This window comes from Quercus lobata, chromosome 2 (genome assembly GCF_001633185.2).
Source record: "Quercus lobata isolate SW786 chromosome 2, ValleyOak3.0 Primary Assembly, whole genome shotgun sequence".
Lineage (NCBI taxonomy): Eukaryota > Viridiplantae > Streptophyta > Magnoliopsida > Fagales > Fagaceae > Quercus > Quercus lobata.
Genome location: NC_044905.1, coordinates 62,482,065 through 62,500,745, shown reverse-complemented (window position 1 = coordinate 62,500,745; position 18,681 = coordinate 62,482,065). Strand labels below are relative to the sequence as shown.

The window sequence follows — 18,681 nt, the reverse complement described above, 5'->3', positions numbered from 1 at the left end:
ACCTACTCTCCTCACCTTACTCTTACCTTCTACCTTCAGCAAAATGGACGTGTCTGTAATAGAGGATCTGCAACACTTACGCCTCACCAAGGATGAAGAAGAAGACATCCAGATCTCCTCCATGAACAGATCGGACTTAATGGAGGAGTGTGCTCTTAGTTTATTCGGCAAGCTCCTCACGGATAGACAACATAACCAGAGAGCTTTGAAAAATACCCTCAGAGCCGCCTGGAAGATGGGATCAGATCTGCGAATCGTGGATGTGGGAAAAAACCTTTTTCAATTCAAGTTTAACTCAGGGTTCCAACTGGAATGGGTTGAAAGGAACGGCCCTTGGAATTTCGAGAACAACCTGCTTCTCCTCTGCAGATGGAAAAAGGGTCTCTCAGCCACCAACATCACCTTCACTCATGCCCCTTTCTGGGTTCAAATTTGGGGCTTGCCGTTTGAAAATCTATCTGAAGATGTTGGAAAAGATTTAGGCAACAGCTTGGGGCACTACCTCGAAACTGATAAACGAATGTGGCTAACGGAGCAAGCTAGATTTCTAAGAATCAGAGTTAATATCCCTCTCAACAAACCTCTCCGCCGAGGAGGTAATATTCTCAACTGTGATGGGGAGAAAACCTGGGTTAATTTTAAATATGAAAGGCTGCCCTCCTTTTGCTATGTGTGTGGTTTCCTGGGTCATGATGAAAAGCACTGCCAAAATGCTTCTGGTAATCCGGATTTCCCCAAGCAATATGGAGAATGGCTGAGGGCCACAGGCAGCCAGAAAAACAGTGGGGATAGGCAAAAATCTTCAAATAGTTGGAGCTTTGAAGACGTCCACTCAGGCCGGTCAAGTGGCAGATCGGCTCCAACAAGGACAAACCCATCGGACTCTACCTCCAAACCAGGGGCACCTATGGAAATTCAAGTAAATCAAGAAAGCAGAGGCTTTGCGAAGCCCCAAAACTCTGACAGAAAAGAAAGCTCACAATCGAATGCAGCGGATTTCCAGGGAAAGAATAGTGATAGTTCAAATTTCAAACTCTCCCAGTCAGATTCCGCCTCACGTGACAAGGAAGGGGCTGTAGGCTCAAACGCTGAAGATATGGATGTAGTTTCTGAAGTGGGCCGCACCTCTAAGTCTCACCAGGAAGCCCAAGAAGTCAGTAGCCCACTCAAACCCCCCTCAAAAAGCCCAACCCGATGCAGTAGCCCCACTCATACACAGAAGCCCAATTCACCTACTAAACCATCTCAGCAGAATGGAAAACCAAAAATAAAAAGGATAGCCCGTGAGAAAGGAAAGCAAGCCCACGGTGAGCAAAAAGACAATCTCTCAGGGAATAAAAGACCGGGTAAGTTAGTCTTTGATGATAATTTAAATGAAACTCATCCTCCAAAAAGACTCTGTGACATGCTTCCACAAATCTCTGAGCATACTCTTGCATTATCGGCGGTAGCTGCTAAGCAGCACCGCCGGGCACAATGAATGCCTTATGCTGGAACTGCCGGGGAATTGGGAACCCCCGGACAGTATATTCGTTGCGCGATTATGTGCGGCGATGGACTCCCTATCTAGTCTTCCTTGTGGAGACCAAAGTAAAACACAAACGTATGGAAAAAATCAAATTTTCTCTGGGTTTCTCTAATGGTCTAATTGTTCCCAGCCGGGGTCGGAGTGGGGGTCTTGCTCTCTTCTGGTCTATGGACGTAAATCTGGAAATTAAATCTTACTCTCAGTATCACATTGATGCAACCATCACTGAGCAGGACAGCAACTTCACCTGGAGATTCACGGGCTTTTACGGTCACCCCGAATCAAACTTAAGGAAAGATTCATGGAAACTTCTCTCTTATCTAAATAACCAATTTTTTCTGCCATGGTTTTGCTGCGGCGATTTTAACGAAATTCTGTCTGTGACTGAAAAATCAGGTGGCCCTATTCGAACTCAGCGTCAAATGGATGGCTTTAGAGAGGCGGTGAATTTATGTGGGTTTCAAGACTTGGGCTTTTCAGGGCCCCAGTATACTTGGTGCAATATGCGAGACAATAGTGACCGGGTTTATCTTCGCCTGGACCGAGCCTTTGCAAACTCCGACTGGTCAAACAAGTTTAGAAATTGCAAGGTTTATCATGTTGTTGATTCCACTTCCGACCATTGTATTCTGAGAATCACTGACTCTATAGCCTCTCCCCTTCGCCGGAAAAGGCGTTTCCATTTTGAAGCTTTGTGGGCCAAGCGGGATGATTGCTTCGACATTGTGGAAGCCGCCTGGAACAGGGGAAATTTTGAAAACACACCTGAAGGTATCAACTCAAACCTTAGTTTGTGTGCTTCTGCACTGACCTCATGGAGCAGAGATGTCATTGGTAACATTCCTAAGAAAATTCAAGAGCAGAAGAAATTACTGAATACTCTAACCACTCTTGATCGGGATGGCTCGCACAGTGTAGAAATTAATGATTTGAGGAAGGAATTAAATGGTCTTCTGGATAGTGAGGAGATCCTTTGGCACCAAAGAAGCAAAATCCACTGGTACAGAGAAGGAGATAGGAACACGAAGTTCTTCCACACTAGAGCTTCGGAGAGACGAAGAAAAAATTCTATTCTAGGATTATGGAACGATGATGACTGCTGGTGTGATGATAGAGACAGCATTGCTCGTACAGCAGTGGATTATTTTTCAAAAATTTACACATCCAGTTCTCCCAATAGAATTGAAGAGGTCATCAATACCATTCCAACCCGGGTAACAGAGGACATGAATGCTGAGCTTACAAGAACTTTTACCAGTGAAGAAGTCCTGCGGGCCCTCCACCAAATCCACCCAACCAAATCTCCCGGCCCCGACGGTATGTCCGCTATATTTTTTCAAAGATATTGGAATATTGTCGGTAGAGATATTACTGATATGGTGCTGAATGTGTTAAACTCTAATTTGTCCATGACTGAAATAAATAAGACTAATATTGTTTTAATTCCAAAAACAAGCCACCCTGTGAGAATGACAGAATTTAGGCCTATCAGTTTGTGCAACGTCACGTATAAACTTATCTCAAAAGTCCTTGCTAACCGTCTCAAAGCTGTCCTTCCCCATGTCATAGCTGAAAATCAGAGCGCCTTCACTGCAGATAGGCTTATAACCGATAATGTCCTAGTGGCATTTGAGCTTATGCATTATTTGAACCACAAAACTGAAGGCAAAGACGGTTTCATGTCTGTCAAGCTCGACATGAGCAAGGCATTTGATAGGGTCGAGTGGGGTTTCATCAAAAGAGTCATGGAAAAATTGGGTTTTCATAACAATTGGGTCTCTCTGATCATGAAATGCATTTCTTCAGTCTCTTACTCTGTCATCATCAACGGAGAAGCTTATGGCAGCATCACTCCCACGAGGGGCCTCCGCCAAGGCGACCCTCTTTCTCCGGGGCTCTTTCTTTTGTGTGCCGAGGGTCTTTCTGCCCTCATCCATCAAGCCGCAAGAAATAAAGCCCTCTCTGGAATTTCAATCTGTAGGGGCTGCCCGGCCATCACCCACCTTTTCTTCGCGGATGATAGCCTCTTATTTTGCAAGGCTAAGGTCACGGAATGTAATGTTCTCATGAGCATCCTCGGAGTCTATGAATCTGCCTCAGGGCAAAAGATAAATCCTGACAAGTCCTCGGTCTTTTTCAGCCCAAATACATCTCATGCAGCCAGGGATGAGATCCTAAATTCATTAGGACCAATGCAAGACTCTCGACACAAGAAGTACCTTGGCCTCCCTTCCTTGATTGGGAAATCAAAATCCCAAGTCTTTGCTGAAATTAAAGAGAGAGTGAGCAAGAAACTAGCGGGTTGGAAAGGAAAACTTCTTTCTATTGGAGGTCGAGAAATTCTCATCAAAGCCGTGGCACAAGCGGTGCCCACGTACACAATGAGTTGTTTTCAACTTCCAAAAACCTTGTGTGACGATTTGGAAAGCATGATGAGGAACTTTTGGTGGGGCCAAAGAAACCATGAGTCAAGACTTGCATGGGTTAGTTGGAAAAAGATGTGTAAGTCCAAGTTGTATGGTGGTATGGGCTTCCGGAACCTTCAAGCCTTTAATCTTGCCCTACTTGCAAAACAAGGGTGGCGGATCCTCACTAACCCCACTTCTTTGGTTGCAAGGGTCTATAAAGCTAAGTATTTTCCTTTCGAGGACGTCCTTAACTCAAGAATGGGAAGCAATCCAAGCTACGCTTGGAGGAGCATCTATAAGAGCCTTCGGGTCCTAAAGGAGGGTACTCGGTGGAGAGTGGGCAATGGTAAACGGATTCACATTTGGGAAGATAGGTGGCTCCCAACTCCAACCACCTATAAAGTGACCTCGCCTCAATTAGACTTTGGCATCTTCCCAATGGTCTCTTCTCTCATTGATGAGGATACAAAATGGTGGAAACCGGATTTGGTGAGATCTATCTTTTTACCTCATGAGGCTGCTGTTATCCTTAAGACTCCTATCAGCTTTAGACTCCCTGACGATCAGCTGGTTTGGGTAGGCAACAAAAGAGGCTCTTTCACCGTGAAAAGCGCGTACTACATTGCTATGCGCATAATTGATGATCTTGAGCTAGGTGAGTGTTCAGATGCTCATAGTCAAACCTCCTTTTGGAAAGCAATTTGGCACTTGAATGTCCCCCCAAAGATCCGGATTTTTGCTTGGAGAGTATGCAGAAACGGCCTCCCAACAATGCTAAATTTACGATGTCGGGGCTTAAATGTCTCTGGTTTCTGCCCTATATGTGATATGGAAATGGAGTCCATCCAACATGCCTTATTTCTTTGTCCTCATGCCAATCAAACTTGGGCTAACTGGCCGGACTGCCCTGTAAGTATTTCTTCCCCAAATGCACCTTTTATGGACTCTATATCAAAGTTCATGGATCCAGGCCTATTCGAGGATTTAGCTCTTCTTTTCTTTGTCCTATGGTCTATATGGGGGAATAGAAATCAAGCCATTTATGGGGATTCTGCTCTTCCGCCAGCCATGGTCTGGGAGACTGCAAAAAGAGCCCATTTGGATTTTGTTGATGCTAGGCTATCCTCTCCCCCTGCTCCTCCACCTGCCCGTGCCCATTGGACAGCCCCCCCTGCCGGCTTCTTCAAGATTAATGTGGATGGTGCCACTGATGTAGGGGGTGGCAATTCCTGCATTGGTGCTGTCATCCGGGACTCCTTGGGCTTCCCCATTGGTGCGCTCAGCCTGGTTCTTCCCTCTTGTTTTCCTGCTGAAGTCACAGAAGCATATGCTTTGCTTCATGGTGTTCTCTTTGCTGCTGAAATGCAAGTCCTCCAAGCTCTCTTTGAGTCCGACGCTTTAGCCATTATTCAAGACTTAACCTCTGGAGCTTCTGGCAGCGGCTTTGGGCATATTCTTGAGGACATTCGGGTAGCAACCAGTTCCTTCAGTTTTTGTTCCTTTCATCACTTGAAGCGTGAAGGTAACAGAGCTGCCCATCACTTAGCTTTAGAAGCTAAACGCACAGGCCAATCTAAAATATGGAAAGGAACCCCTCCCCCTTGTATTCAGGAAATTCTGAATGATGATCTATTGTATTAGCAGGTCTCCTGCCTCTGTGTACTCTTTTCTTTGTTGGATTGAATTCTCTTCCAAATTCCCCATCAAAAAAAAAAAAAAAAAAGTATATATATAATATATATATATATATATATATCTCTGTATGTATATATTAATTCAATAATTTGGGGAAGAGAGAACTTGAACTTTGAACGTCTTAGTCTTAGTTGAGCTACAAAGCTTTCAGTAAACATTTATAAATAGAAAAAACTATACTTTTTTTTTTTTAATATAGGGAAAAAAGAGATAATATAGATCTAACAATTTAGACTTTATATCATTTTGAATTATAACAGTATAAATTATTATATGCATAATATGAATATATTACCATAAAATAATTAAGATAAGATGAAGGAGATCAACACAAAGAAGAATAAGATGCAAGCATTTTAAACTTAGCTCAATTGGTAAAGTCTATTATGGTTTAATAAGAAATCTGGGGTTCAATCTCTGCTTACACAAAAAATCGACTGGTGTCTTGGTCTGATGATAAAAAACTATCATTAGGAGCGGACGTCATAGGTTGAAACTCTCTCAAAAAAAAAAAAAAAAAAAAACTTAAAATAAATCCATTGATTCACATTATATAAATTGCTACAAAGTCCAAAGTGAAGATCCACCCACATTAAAATTTAATTTAGACACTCCTTTGCGCATACAAAAATAAAAGTTCCTGCCCATCAATCTCATCATGAGAGAGAGAGAGAGAGAAAGAGAGACAGAGGATGTAATTTCATTCATCCTCTTGATCTTCCTTCCCTTTCGCAGAAAATCCGACAATGTTATTTGTATATTCCTCACCAACATACTCCATAGGTCGCTTACAATGGGGCTATAGAGCCAGCGCTGCAAATTATTGATAAAGATGAATTATTATCAAATTTATTGAAAGTAAGACTTCATATTAATTGAACAAAAAGTAAAGAGATTTTTTTTTTGAGAAACAAAGTAAAGAGATCAATATATTAGAACATGTATATTTGTGCACAAAATTCATAGTTTGTAATATATGTATGGGATGTTAATGGATACCCTTAGGAAAATTGTTAAACCATTTTAGGAAAATTTTGACACAATTTTGTTAGAAAATATAAAAAACTGTCAAAAAAATTAATTATTTTTTCTTTTACCGTAACAAGTTCCTAAAAATATATCTTGAACGAATGCCCAATGCCTTTAGGGCATTTGTTAAATTTTCCCTATATAAGTATAGATTTTATGTAATAGAGTATGAAGTTCCATCATGTAAGGCATTCTTTTTTATTCTCTTTATTTAGGCTTCCACCTTAACAAAGATTTCATTTATATCAAAGCATTAATTTATTGAATTATCTTATAGAGTAAATGCATATATTAATTATTTATAATTGTGCATTAATTATTTATATTAAAGGAATTTATATAATTAGTTTTATAAATTAAGAAACTATTTTTATTTGTGAATTTGCTAAAATTGATATGAAGAAGAAGATATGACATTCTTACTCATTTGTAGTTGCTTTGAGTTACAATAATTGACATAAAAACCATCAAAATTTAAATATTTGTGAATTTACTAAGATTAATCTCTTTACCAATTAGGTTTCTTAACTCCTTTCAATGACATATAGTAACCAACATTGCAGTATTTATTCTAGGAAATTTAAAAGATTACTAATAGGATAAATATATTTATTTATTTTTATTAATTATTTAAGTATAGTGAAATTTTGATGTCATTTTTCTAAGATTTATACAAGAAATAATTGATTTAAAATATGACATTCTTACTCAAATTTAGTTGCTTTTGCAATAATTGAAACAAAGTCCCAAAAAAATGAAAAAAAATTTAATAACACACAATCAAGAATGTAAAAAAATAATTAAAGGATATTTGCATTTTTATATTATCAAAAAGATATTTTCATTCTTGAGTCGGTATTAAACGTGTTTATCTATATCATGCAATTTACAAATTTGTAAACACATATAGTATGATCAAATCATTATACACTCTTATTGTCTTTGTATTTTATCTATAAAAAAGAACAATAAATATTACAATTTTTTTACAGTAAAAATTACAATTTTTACAAGAAATATTATTAAAAAAAATATATTTTTTCGTATATCAATTGTTGGGGGTAAGGCGATTTGAATTCTAAATATTTTCATTGAAAACACCGGGAGGAGCCAACTAGTTAGATTACAAGACTTGATGAAAAATATTAAAATATTGGAAGAAATTAATAACAAGTTAGTGATATTTGTGTTAGTGGCACAAAAAGTCTTTCGTATATTAGAAAACATAATTTTATTATTTTTAAGAGCTTTCTTTTACTCTCTTTTATTATACATGATCCATAAGAAAATATCTTATAAGAGTAATGTTAGTGAATATTTTGATCGAAAAATTGTGCTATAAGTTATATACAGTGGCAGAACTGGGATTTGATGTCAGGAAAGAGAAAATTTACAAGCACATACACTAGAGTGGTTGAGATCAATATAAATAATAAATAATCATTTATGTGAATGATATATATTGTGGGGCCCGAAATCTGAGGCCCCAGCCCACTTTATGTTAAAAGCCCAAAAGCCCAGGCCGAGGAGCCCTATTGCTAAGAACGCGCAATGAACACTCCTTGAAGGTCCAAGGATGTGGCCGAGGACGACTTTATGCCCAAAAAGCCTGAGGAAAAGGACAAAATCAGTACAAGAGCAGTATAAGGGAGAAGGCTGCCGACACCTTAATGTGGAGCCCACCGCCTGACAAACCTATACTCATACCATGCTGTCCAACTTTTCCCAACCACTCTGATGTGAGGATTGATAAGACAAGTAACCACCCAGAACAAGGAGAAACGGACACGTAGGTGAAGAACGGGAAGGAAATACTAGTATAAAAGGGAAGCTTGCTGCATTAACAAGGGGAGGCCCAGAAGTGAGAGAAAAAGGGAGAAGAACGAACTCATAAAAAAGAAAGGTGGCTAGGACGAGACTCTCCTCGGACTAATTCCGAGGAGATAGATCTTCACGCCACACCCGTGTAAGGCTCAGTCATTTAGGCCAAACTCACCTTCGTATGGGCTCCCATGAAAAACCATGACTAAACCGCTGCCCGACGACCAAGGTCCAGCCTTTCTAAGCCCACTCTCTACAAATCGTATTGTTTGGACCCCTTTACATACGAGCCCATCCCTAGGTCGTTAGAAATTGTGTCCTTACATATATATATATATATATGTATATTATTTATTTATTGGACAAAGTTTTCCTACAAACAACAAAAGGAAAATATCATGTGCAATACACATGACTTACATAAAAATAATTGTATACAATCACTTAAGTGTAGTTTAGTAAGTATGACATGTCATTTTTCGATTGTTAATTGCAGCTTACAACTAAATTTATAACCAAATTTTATCCTTATTTCATTATATTTATTTGTTAGAGATATGTTACAGATAAATAAGCCATTTTTTAAGCCATTTTGATATACAACGAAGATTTTACTTACATTCACGTGAAAATAATTTTTATAGGTAGATTAACCTCAAGTACAGCTCATATGAATTCTGATATCTATGTTAATATAGGCTCATAAAATATTCAAGTTGTAACTTTCTCAAAACAATATTGTGAACATATATATGCTTAAAATTTTGGAGTTAACATGTAAACAATATTAAACTTTGTAGTTTATTAAGTAATCATTCTTATATTTTATTATTGTTACACAAATTTACATGAAGAAGAATAAATTATTGTACAGGTATATATATATATATATATATATATATAAATTTTTTTTTTTGCTTTTCAATAAAAATTATTGTTTCGTTAATATTTTATTTCTTTTCAACAATTTTTTTCCTTTTATAGGTTTTGAATCTTTAGTGAGTGATAAAATAATGAATATTTTATTTTGTTCTTTTTCAGATTAAGACTGACATATAACACAAAGAAGAGTCTATTAGTTGTGATGATTATAAAAAATAGTTATCGAATGTCACAAAGGGATAATAACAAAGCAATAAATCATTGATAACGAAAAGAACATTATGATTATGATTGTACCTAGATTCTCCAGGTCCATTAAAATTTGTAATAAAGTTTTCGTGCTGATAAGCTTCCAACATTTGATCTATAGGCTGGATGTCAAACGGTTTCACATCTGTACCTTCTTCCAACGTTGACGGATAATTATATCCATCATCAGAGTTTTTCTTGTCACCTACATATTCACTAGGCTAGAATTGTACAAAATTAAATGTCAATTGCTTAATAAGTCATAAATATCAAATAATAGATTTGCCTAACCATAAACATATATTCTTTAATAATAATAAAAAATCTAAAATCATAATCTTACTAGGTTGGGCAGGATTGGTGACAAAAGCTTAAACCCATCAATTTGATCATGTTGCACAGGAGTTGGAGCCAATGGTGGCTTTGATGCAAATGAAGGAGTATTTGCTAAGTTTTCTAATTTCTGATTTTGTTGCCCGAGCTTCTCTCTCCCCCGATAAATGGCAAGGTGTTGATTCGCAATATTTAGTTGTTTTTCATAAAACTCAACTTGGGACTTAAGGTTACTGATAATACCTAAACAACCATTCACTGGATCATTTCTCCTTGCATTACCCTCCATTAGGATTGATTCAGCAGTGGCTTGTCTTTGGCTTGGCTCAACTGCGTTCATGATCTTTAGTATGTTGCTCACACCAAAGAGCCTGTGGGCATTTTGAAATTCATGATACCTGCTAGCTGGAAAGTATGGAGCTAATTCACAGTTTTGGTCACATTTCTTCCTTTGGTGTTTACATGAGGAGCAAGCAGAAGGATTTCCACCTTCCCTATTCATTGTGTTCTAAAAGTACTTACTAGATAAACTAGTAGAAGAGAAAATGTGAGTAGGCATTTTTCTTTTCAACCAAACAGCAGCATATAAGTGAGGGTTAAGAGCTTGTGAATATCATAAAATGGGACTAAACACAAAGAATCATATATATTTAGAATTTGAGTTAAATGGGTAAGATCGCATTAGATTTTATAGAATATTTTGGTATCTTGATATAAATGGGTTAGATATTGCACAACTCAACCTCAACAAAAGTTGAAGTTTTTTTTTTTTTTTTTTTGGGTTTGTTTTTACTCTCAGATAGAATTCTACTATAATCTTATCTAAGTGCATATGTATGTGAAGTTTCTTCTTAGAGACTTGAACCCCGACTCTTGCTCCCCACACCCCACAAGCATTTATATTTATGGAGTGACTATCATGTCAAGGATGTATGATGGTTTGGAGTTTTAAAAAGCCAATTGTCATATTAAATGGTTACAATTCGTATTGAATACCATATAATAAAAACTTTCCATGTTTGTACGAAAGTACTTCTAGGAAACACGAGAGAGGATTATTTTAGAAGGAGCCTTTTGTATTATAAATGTGGTTTCTTATGGGATTATCTTTCTAGAATACAAATTTCCAAAAGAGTATGGAATTAAAAACAAAAAAACAAAAAAAAAAAGAAAAAAAAAAAGAAAGAAAAAAAATCTATAACAAGAAATTGAGACTACATTCATAAAAAAGAAATCCTTGCAAGTTGACATTATAAGTAATTGCCCTTCATAGTGATTAATGATCATCTTGCACTTGTAAAAGAATTCTTAATTATTTGGAGAAATTACACTTTACCACCTTAAACTACACCTCATATTATACTTTGTACCCTAAAATTTTCAAATGCACGTTTCACACTCCAAATTATGACCTTTGTTATATTTTGCACCCCCAACATTAAGTTTGTTGTTAACTTAGACGTAAATTCAAAACTTAGGGTGCAAAAAGTAATCAGGAGTATAGTTTAGGGTGATAAAATGTAAGTTTTTAAGGAATTGAGAAGAAGAGCAATTATTATTATTATTTTTTATGCAGTATCACACTTTTCTATTCAAGTTAACAACAAACTTGATGTTAGCTTGCAAAATGTAATAAAGATTATAGTTTATGGTGTAAAATGTGCATTCGAAAAGTTTATATGTAAAGTGTAATCAGGGTATAGTTTAGGGTGTTAAAATGTAATTTTTCCTAATTATCGAGGAATACACCTAAATCATTTACATGGTTTATGAGTGTTTAATCGAAGGAGGATGTTCTATTAAGTAATTACTACTGATAATAAATTAATTAGATTAATTACCAAAAAAAAAAAGTTTATGTCATAATGTAACTATATCCTGACTTTTAAGCAATAAATGAAAATAAATTATTGCTATTACTATTACATTCTTTATGAGTGTTGGTTTAATTGGTAAGGTCTTTAGACACTAAGGCTCCGCTTGGGAGTTCATAAGGGAAGGGAATGGAATGGAATGGAATGATCATAAGAGAATGGAAAAGAATGGAATGGAATGGAATGTATTTAAGTAAAGGGAAAGGAATAGAAAAGAATGGAATGGAATGGAATTAAGTAACCTTGATTGGATGTTTTATAAAGGAATGGAAAGGAATGAAAATGAATGGAATGTAAGTAATTTTGTTTGGGAGTAACATGGAATGAATGGAATGGAATCATTTTATGACAATATTACTATTAGACCCCTATTTTAAAATAAAGAATTGAATATACAGGGGTATTTTGGGAGTTTAGTAAAAAAATCATTAAATTTAATTCCATTCCCTCCCATTCCTCCCAATTTCGGGGGGAATGAAAATTTGAGGTTTTAAGGGAATAGAGAGGAATGAGTGTTCCCTCCTACCCATTCCATTCCCTCTTACTTAAACTCCCAAACAAGGGAATAAGCTTTCCATTCCCTCCATTAAAACTCCCAAACAAGGGAAGGGGAGAATATTCTAAAATGATTCTTTTCATTCCTTTCCATTCCATTCCATTCCATTCTCTCCTCCCAAGCGGAGCCTAAAGGTGTATTTGGATATCGCTTATTTTGCTGAAACTGAAAATTTATTGCTGAAAGTACCGTAAATAAAATTAAAAGTTAGTTGAAATAGTATATCTTGACTTTAAATTAATTACTACTGATAATAAATTAATTAGATTAATTACCAAAAAAAAAGTTTATGTCATAATGTAACTATATCCTAACTTTTAAGCAATAAATGAAAATAAATTATTGCTATTATTATTACATTCTTTATGAGTGTTGGTTTAATTGGTAAGGTCTTTAGACACTAAGAGTGTGTTTGGATACAACTTATTTTACTAAAACTGAAAACTTATTGCTGAAAGTACTGTAAATAAAAGTAAAAGTTAGTTGAAATAGTATAGTAAGACCCATGAATAGTATTAAAAAGTGCAACGGGATCCATAAATAGTAACAAAAATAAGTTGAATAGTAAAATAATTTTAATTGGTAATAAGAAACTCGTGATCTATTAAAGGATCTCCATTTGAATAGAGTAAAAAAAAAAAAAAAAAAAAAGAAGCTAATGGATAAAGCCTCTGAACAATAACAAAGAATCAATTAGCGGACCTCCATTGAGTAAAGAATAAAAAGACTAAATTTCCTTAAAATAAACCATGTTCCAGGGTTTACCAAAAAGAAAAAAAAACCATGTTCCAGGGACAAAATGGATATAGATTTCTTTGACTCTTTCCTATATGGATTTGGTCTTTTATAAGACCTGTGGATGTCGCAGATTATAATTTATATGAAAATTATTTGTAAAATATTATCTTTATGGTTCATGCATATATTAGGTGGTTTTATACTTGAGAATTAGTTATATTACACGTTATTAAATAGGTGGAAAATGTGAATTACTATGATTGATATAATTTAGTATATGATATTGTTTGAATGAACTCACAATATATAATTATTTTGACTAATTTAATTAATTGCATACTTATTATTTTATTATAGCGTGTATTGTTTAATTTGCTTTTGTTTTTTATTGGTTTTTGTTTCAATTATTGCAAAAACAACTAAACTTGTGCCACATGACAAAGCCTTAAGCTATTGCAACCTTAAATAAAACTTGTGAAACAAAATTATTAGTTGGAAATTTAGGATAACATATACTTGGTGGTAAGCTTTTTATGGTGCAATATATATATATATATATCTTGCTAATTGGTTTCCCAAATATTTATTAAAATTTAAATACTTAGAAAATAAAATTATTTATCTTTGAATATAAATATCTTATAAAAAGTCAATAATTCACTCAACCGTTGTTTAGGTGGAAAGTTGAATGAATATGTAAGGTTGAATTTATTCAACGATAATTGGCTTTATTCCGTGCCAAATTTGCTTGTAATTCAGCATTTAGTAACCTGTATTTAGGTGGGTTTGATGTAAGGGTAGTGAGTGAGTTAGAGTGAAGATTGCTCAAGAGTGTGCAAGAAAACAGAGACTCGCGGCTTAGCCTCGCGGGTGACTCGCGGCTGCAAGCCGCCAGACGCAGCACACGTGCCAAGCATGCTGGAAGGTGAACAGTCATGCAAGCTGGAGCACTACAGGACAAAACAGGACAACTGGCCATATGGTTATCTCGCGACTGGATCTCGCGACTTAGTCAAGCCGCGAGGTCAAGCCGCGAGCCACCCCTGTTTCATAAAACCTGACGTTTCACATTCCTCTCCTACTCCAGTATAAATATCCCTTTTACCCACGATTGTAAGAGAGCTTCCAGAGAGAATTTTGAGAGAGAAACCCTAAAGAAAAACAAGATTGATTCACCCACAATCTATACATTAGAGTCTCTTCAAATTCCTTAACTCTCTTCCTCTCCATTGTCAAATCCTTGAGAGGCATTATACCAAACCTGATTCTCACCATTATCATTACTGTGAGAGAGCTGTTTGGATTTCTGGGAAGCAGTTAGGAAGGAACCAATCTTCATTGGTTGATGCTACGGTCTAGTAGCGGAATCCGGGAAGCTAGAAAAGAAAAAGGTTCGGCGCAACCTCGTTGGAGCAAGAAGCTTGGAGGGCTTAGGTGTACTGGGTAGATTAGGCTTGGAGGGTCTATTGCTGTCCATGTATCCCGACTGTATTTTCTAGTGGATTGTTTACCACTTGGAGGGCGGTGGAGAGGTTTTACGCCGAGGGCTTCGGTTTCCTTTTCGATAACACATCGCGTGTTGTCTTTGTGTTTACATCTTCCTTCCTTTCTATCTTTGCCTTTTTATTATCTGCTGTGGATTGTGTTTTGTTTCGGCTTAGATAGTTTTTACCAATTCCATATTATAGCTTATGTTAAGTTTCCGCACACTAATTGTTTGACATATTGCTTGAATTGGTTAAGTTGTAATTTGGGGATCTAAACGTTCAAAGGTGTTTATACACGTTTTTGAACTTTCAGAATCAATTCATTAAAACCTTTGTCTAGGTTGAAAATTAAATGAATAATACATATTTCTCTTTCAAAGAATAGTGACACGAAGCACTAATTTAAAGGCGAGGTAGAAGGCAAAATGAAAATTTTCTCAAAAAAATGCACCAAATATGAAGTTTGTGCTTATATATATTATGAGAGGGATGTTTGCGGTGCAGTGCGGTGTGGTGCTAGGTCATTTTTAGCACCACACTTTGTGGTGCGGTGTAGCCAAAATCATAATTGCATCGCACCTTATTTTTGTGGTTACATGTGTGGTGCGGTGTATAGTTTAGCCAAAACCATAACCACACCGCATCTCATTTTTGCGATCACATGTGCGGTGCGGTGTATAAAAATTCACCTGCTATATAAAAATTCAACATATATCAGTAATATCACTATCTTAGATTCTCAGGTATACATCAAACATGTAATGAAGTCAAGTACTTTGAACAAGGTAGAGTAGCAAGCAACTTAAATGTTTTAACTATCAAAATCTAATGCCCTTCAGTCTTCACTTTAGATCAAGAATATGAAGTAAAAAGTTTATGTGAAACACCAAGTACAAAGTAAAAAGGATTTACCCATACTCAATATCAAACAAAAACAAAGAAAACCCACAAAAATTAAACTTAAATATCTAACATAGGACCCATCAATAAAAAAATAATATCTAACTTAAATATCTAACATAGGAAGTTCCAAGTGCCAGTATACCAAGTTACCAACGGCAACACAACAATCAATAAAAAAAAAAAAATATATATATATATATATAATTAACAACTGGTGCAATGACAGTGAATTGAACAAAGAAAAACTTTAACAATAGATTAACTAACAACTTGTCCTGAGTGAATAGTATAATAGGCTAATAGATTAACTTTAACAAAGAAAAACTTGAATTAAACACATGAATACCTCAATAGTAGAAGCAACTGGTATGACAGTGAGTAATCTAGGTGGAAGTGTGGCGGCTAGGGTTTGACTTCTAAGGGCTGAGAGAGTGATAAGATTTTTATTTTTATTTTTTATTTTTACTAACAAAAGTTACAAAACAATGAGATACGGCTAGGGTATTAAATTATTAATATATTGATCTTTTGTCCTTATTATATAAATAATATTAAATAAATAAATATATTAATATATATAGAAGGCGCGGTGCGGTGTGATTTGTGCGGTTTTCATATTATAAAACTGCAAACCACATTGCATCATGTGGTGTGGTGCGGTGCGGTGCACTGTTACTTGCAGTGCAGTTATGCCATTTTGCAGGCGGTTCTGGTGTGGTTTTTGCGGTTTGGTGAACACCCCTAATTATGACTTATAATGCTTATTATGTGTTATAATATTTATGAAATTAACTTCAATTATTTTATATTATATCATTGACAGAAAAATTAACTAAGGATATGAACTAATTACTTGAGTGAATTGTAACATATTTAATTATTTCACTAACTAAGTAGACAATTATCTTTTTACATTCTTGATTAAATGAGATTTTCTTTTATCTTTGTTGTACTTTGTTTCAATTGTGGTCAAAGCAAAATTTGAGCATGAATGTCAGATTTCAAAAAAATTGTTTTTCTTATAAAAATCTAAGAAAAATAATCATAAAAATTAGTTTCGCATAAATAATTAGTACACTACATAAAAAATTAATATATGAAAGTAATGCATTTACACGTATTAATATTCTATTTAATTACTGTTGAGAGCCATTTGTGAGAAAGAAAGCCCAATAACAAGGGCAACAAAGAATTGACAAAGTAGGCAACAAAACCATTAGGTCTAAGCGGTAGGAATAATGGATCACAGGCCCAAGAAATAAACAAATGGGTCTTGAAGAGGCAAGTGGGCTCAAAGAAGCCCGGAAAGAAAGAAATAGCATCCCATGGGTAGTGTATGAGGTAGAAAAGCGAGAAAGGGCCGCCGCAGGCCCAAGGAAATGCAAACTAAGAAAGTAAGGGGTTTATGACAGACTCATAAATCTCAAGGATGAGAATAAGGTTATTGGGCCAAGGAAGCCCAATGAAGTTAGTAAAAAGCTCATGGGAGTGTGGAATTAGCGAATGGGCCGAGGAAGTCCAAAGAAAGCAAACGGGCCGTGGATGCCCAAAGGAAAGCCCAAAGGGATATAGGAGCCCATAAGTAAAAGCAAAACAGTGGTCGTATCAAGCCACTAAGGGAAGGAATAAACGGCTGGCCTAAAAGAGGCCCAGCAGGATTAAGTTGTTACGGCAGGAATAACAGAACAACATTACAAGAAATAAAGGAAACCAACAAGTGGGCCAAAGAAATGTAAGACCCATCATCAAATAAAGCCCAACTCGTGAGTAGAGCGGGAAAACAAAGAACGGTCCATGTAAAAGAATGAAGAAATAAGGCAGACTGTGCAAACAAAGCTCTAGACTGCGGCAAACGCATGAGCAGCAGGCCGATTTTTGGACATATCTAAAAGGAAAGCACGTGCAAGGCCCATGCACCACCAGCCTGTACCCAGCCAATATGGGACGTGGTGGGGTCATGGGTCAGAGGTAAGAGGTAAAGGGGGTATGGTTTGGTGGTAAGGAGAGGGGAAAAGACCTATTTTGCGGCTCCTGCCTAAACCCTTTTGGGAGGTACGTCCTGCTGGGATGACAGACTACCCAAAAGAGGCAAGGTTGAGGGGGGGAACCGTTAGGTGCATGCCTTGAGGGAAAGAGAGAGAAAGCATTTACGCCGTGGCAGGTAAGAGTGCTACGGTGGACTAACGAATGAAACAAACCTGCCTTTGTCTAGCAAGGGTGAGTGGCACACAAACGAACCCTTTGGTGGTCGGCAAGTACGCTCAGACCAGACAAAGGCAGTTAAGGGAAAAAGTGGTAAAATCTGGTCACGGCAAGCACTATAAAAGGACCCTTGTCGTGCCCTGAAAAAGGGATCCAAAAATAGGGAGTATGGCGGAGTAAAAAAGAAAAGAATAAAAAGAAAACAAGAGAAAGGAAAAAAGATAAGAGAGAAAAAAAAAAGAAAAAAGAGGGATAATACAATGGGCATGTACCAGTAGGTCGATTTCCCTCTCTCCCCCTTCAAATCCTGCTCTTTTCCAAAACATAACAAGGATTCCTTTTGGGCATTAACTATTCAGGTCCGACTCCCTCAAAGCCATTAATCCCTACGGTAGAATCTTTTTCTAGGAGATTATTTGCATTGAGAGGAGGCGTTCTCCCCTCTTTGGTTTTGCTTCTGCGGACCAAACTTAAATTTGACTTTATGCCCATTCTTGATTAGTTCATATCACTTTCTTTCTCCTTTACTTTCTTTGTAAATGACATTGTTACGACTGTAATTATGTTTTATAAGTAGGGATTACTTGGCCATTTTCCATTAAATAGTCAGAGTACTCTGTTTTGTTATTATTATTATATCTGCCTGCCGTAACTCATCTGAAATAGTTCTGTTTGCCGTAAGCATACTCCTGGTAGACGAGGCATAGTTTGTGTGCAAGCCGGCCCAAGTTGAGTTATAGTTGGACCGGTCTCAACTCCCTTACTCAGAAACATTCGGGCCCAATACCGCAGGAAGCAGCCCAGCCCAACGCACAACGCAAAAAAGGCCCCTACAATTACATAGCATGCGCTCGCGTATATTTATGTTTATTGGGTTCAACTTACATTTGGTGTAATATTAAGTAATATTACATCAATCAATATATTTTTTGTTGGATGATAATTTTTCAAATCCACCATTGAATTATATTTTATT

General features: G+C 36.4%; 2 protein-coding genes across 2 annotated transcripts; one reads left to right on the top strand and one right to left on the bottom strand.

The window, feature by feature from the left end:
- Positions 1 to 43: 43 nt before the first annotated feature.
- LOC115968106 lies at positions 44 to 1,480 on the top strand. The gene has a single exon (XM_031087357.1). It carries the CDS (start codon positions 44 to 46, stop codon positions 1,478 to 1,480), a length of 1,437 nt encoding a protein of 478 aa, XP_030943217.1.
- Positions 1,481 to 9,943: 8,463 nt separating this feature from the next.
- LOC115968098 (LOB domain-containing protein 22-like) lies at positions 9,944 to 10,447 on the bottom strand. The gene has a single exon (XM_031087333.1). The coding sequence runs from the start codon at positions 10,445 to 10,447 to the stop codon at positions 9,944 to 9,946; it is 504 nt and encodes a 167-aa protein (XP_030943193.1).
- Between the last annotated feature and the right edge of the window lie 8,234 nt (positions 10,448 to 18,681).

Coding starts and splice junctions, on each gene's coding strand:
- LOC115968098 (XM_031087333.1), bottom strand. CDS start 10,447: ATGAATAGGGAAGGTGGAAATCCTTCTGCTTGCTCCTCATGTAAACAC.
- LOC115968106 (XM_031087357.1), top strand. CDS start 44: ATGGACGTGTCTGTAATAGAGGATCTGCAACACTTACGCCTCACCAAG.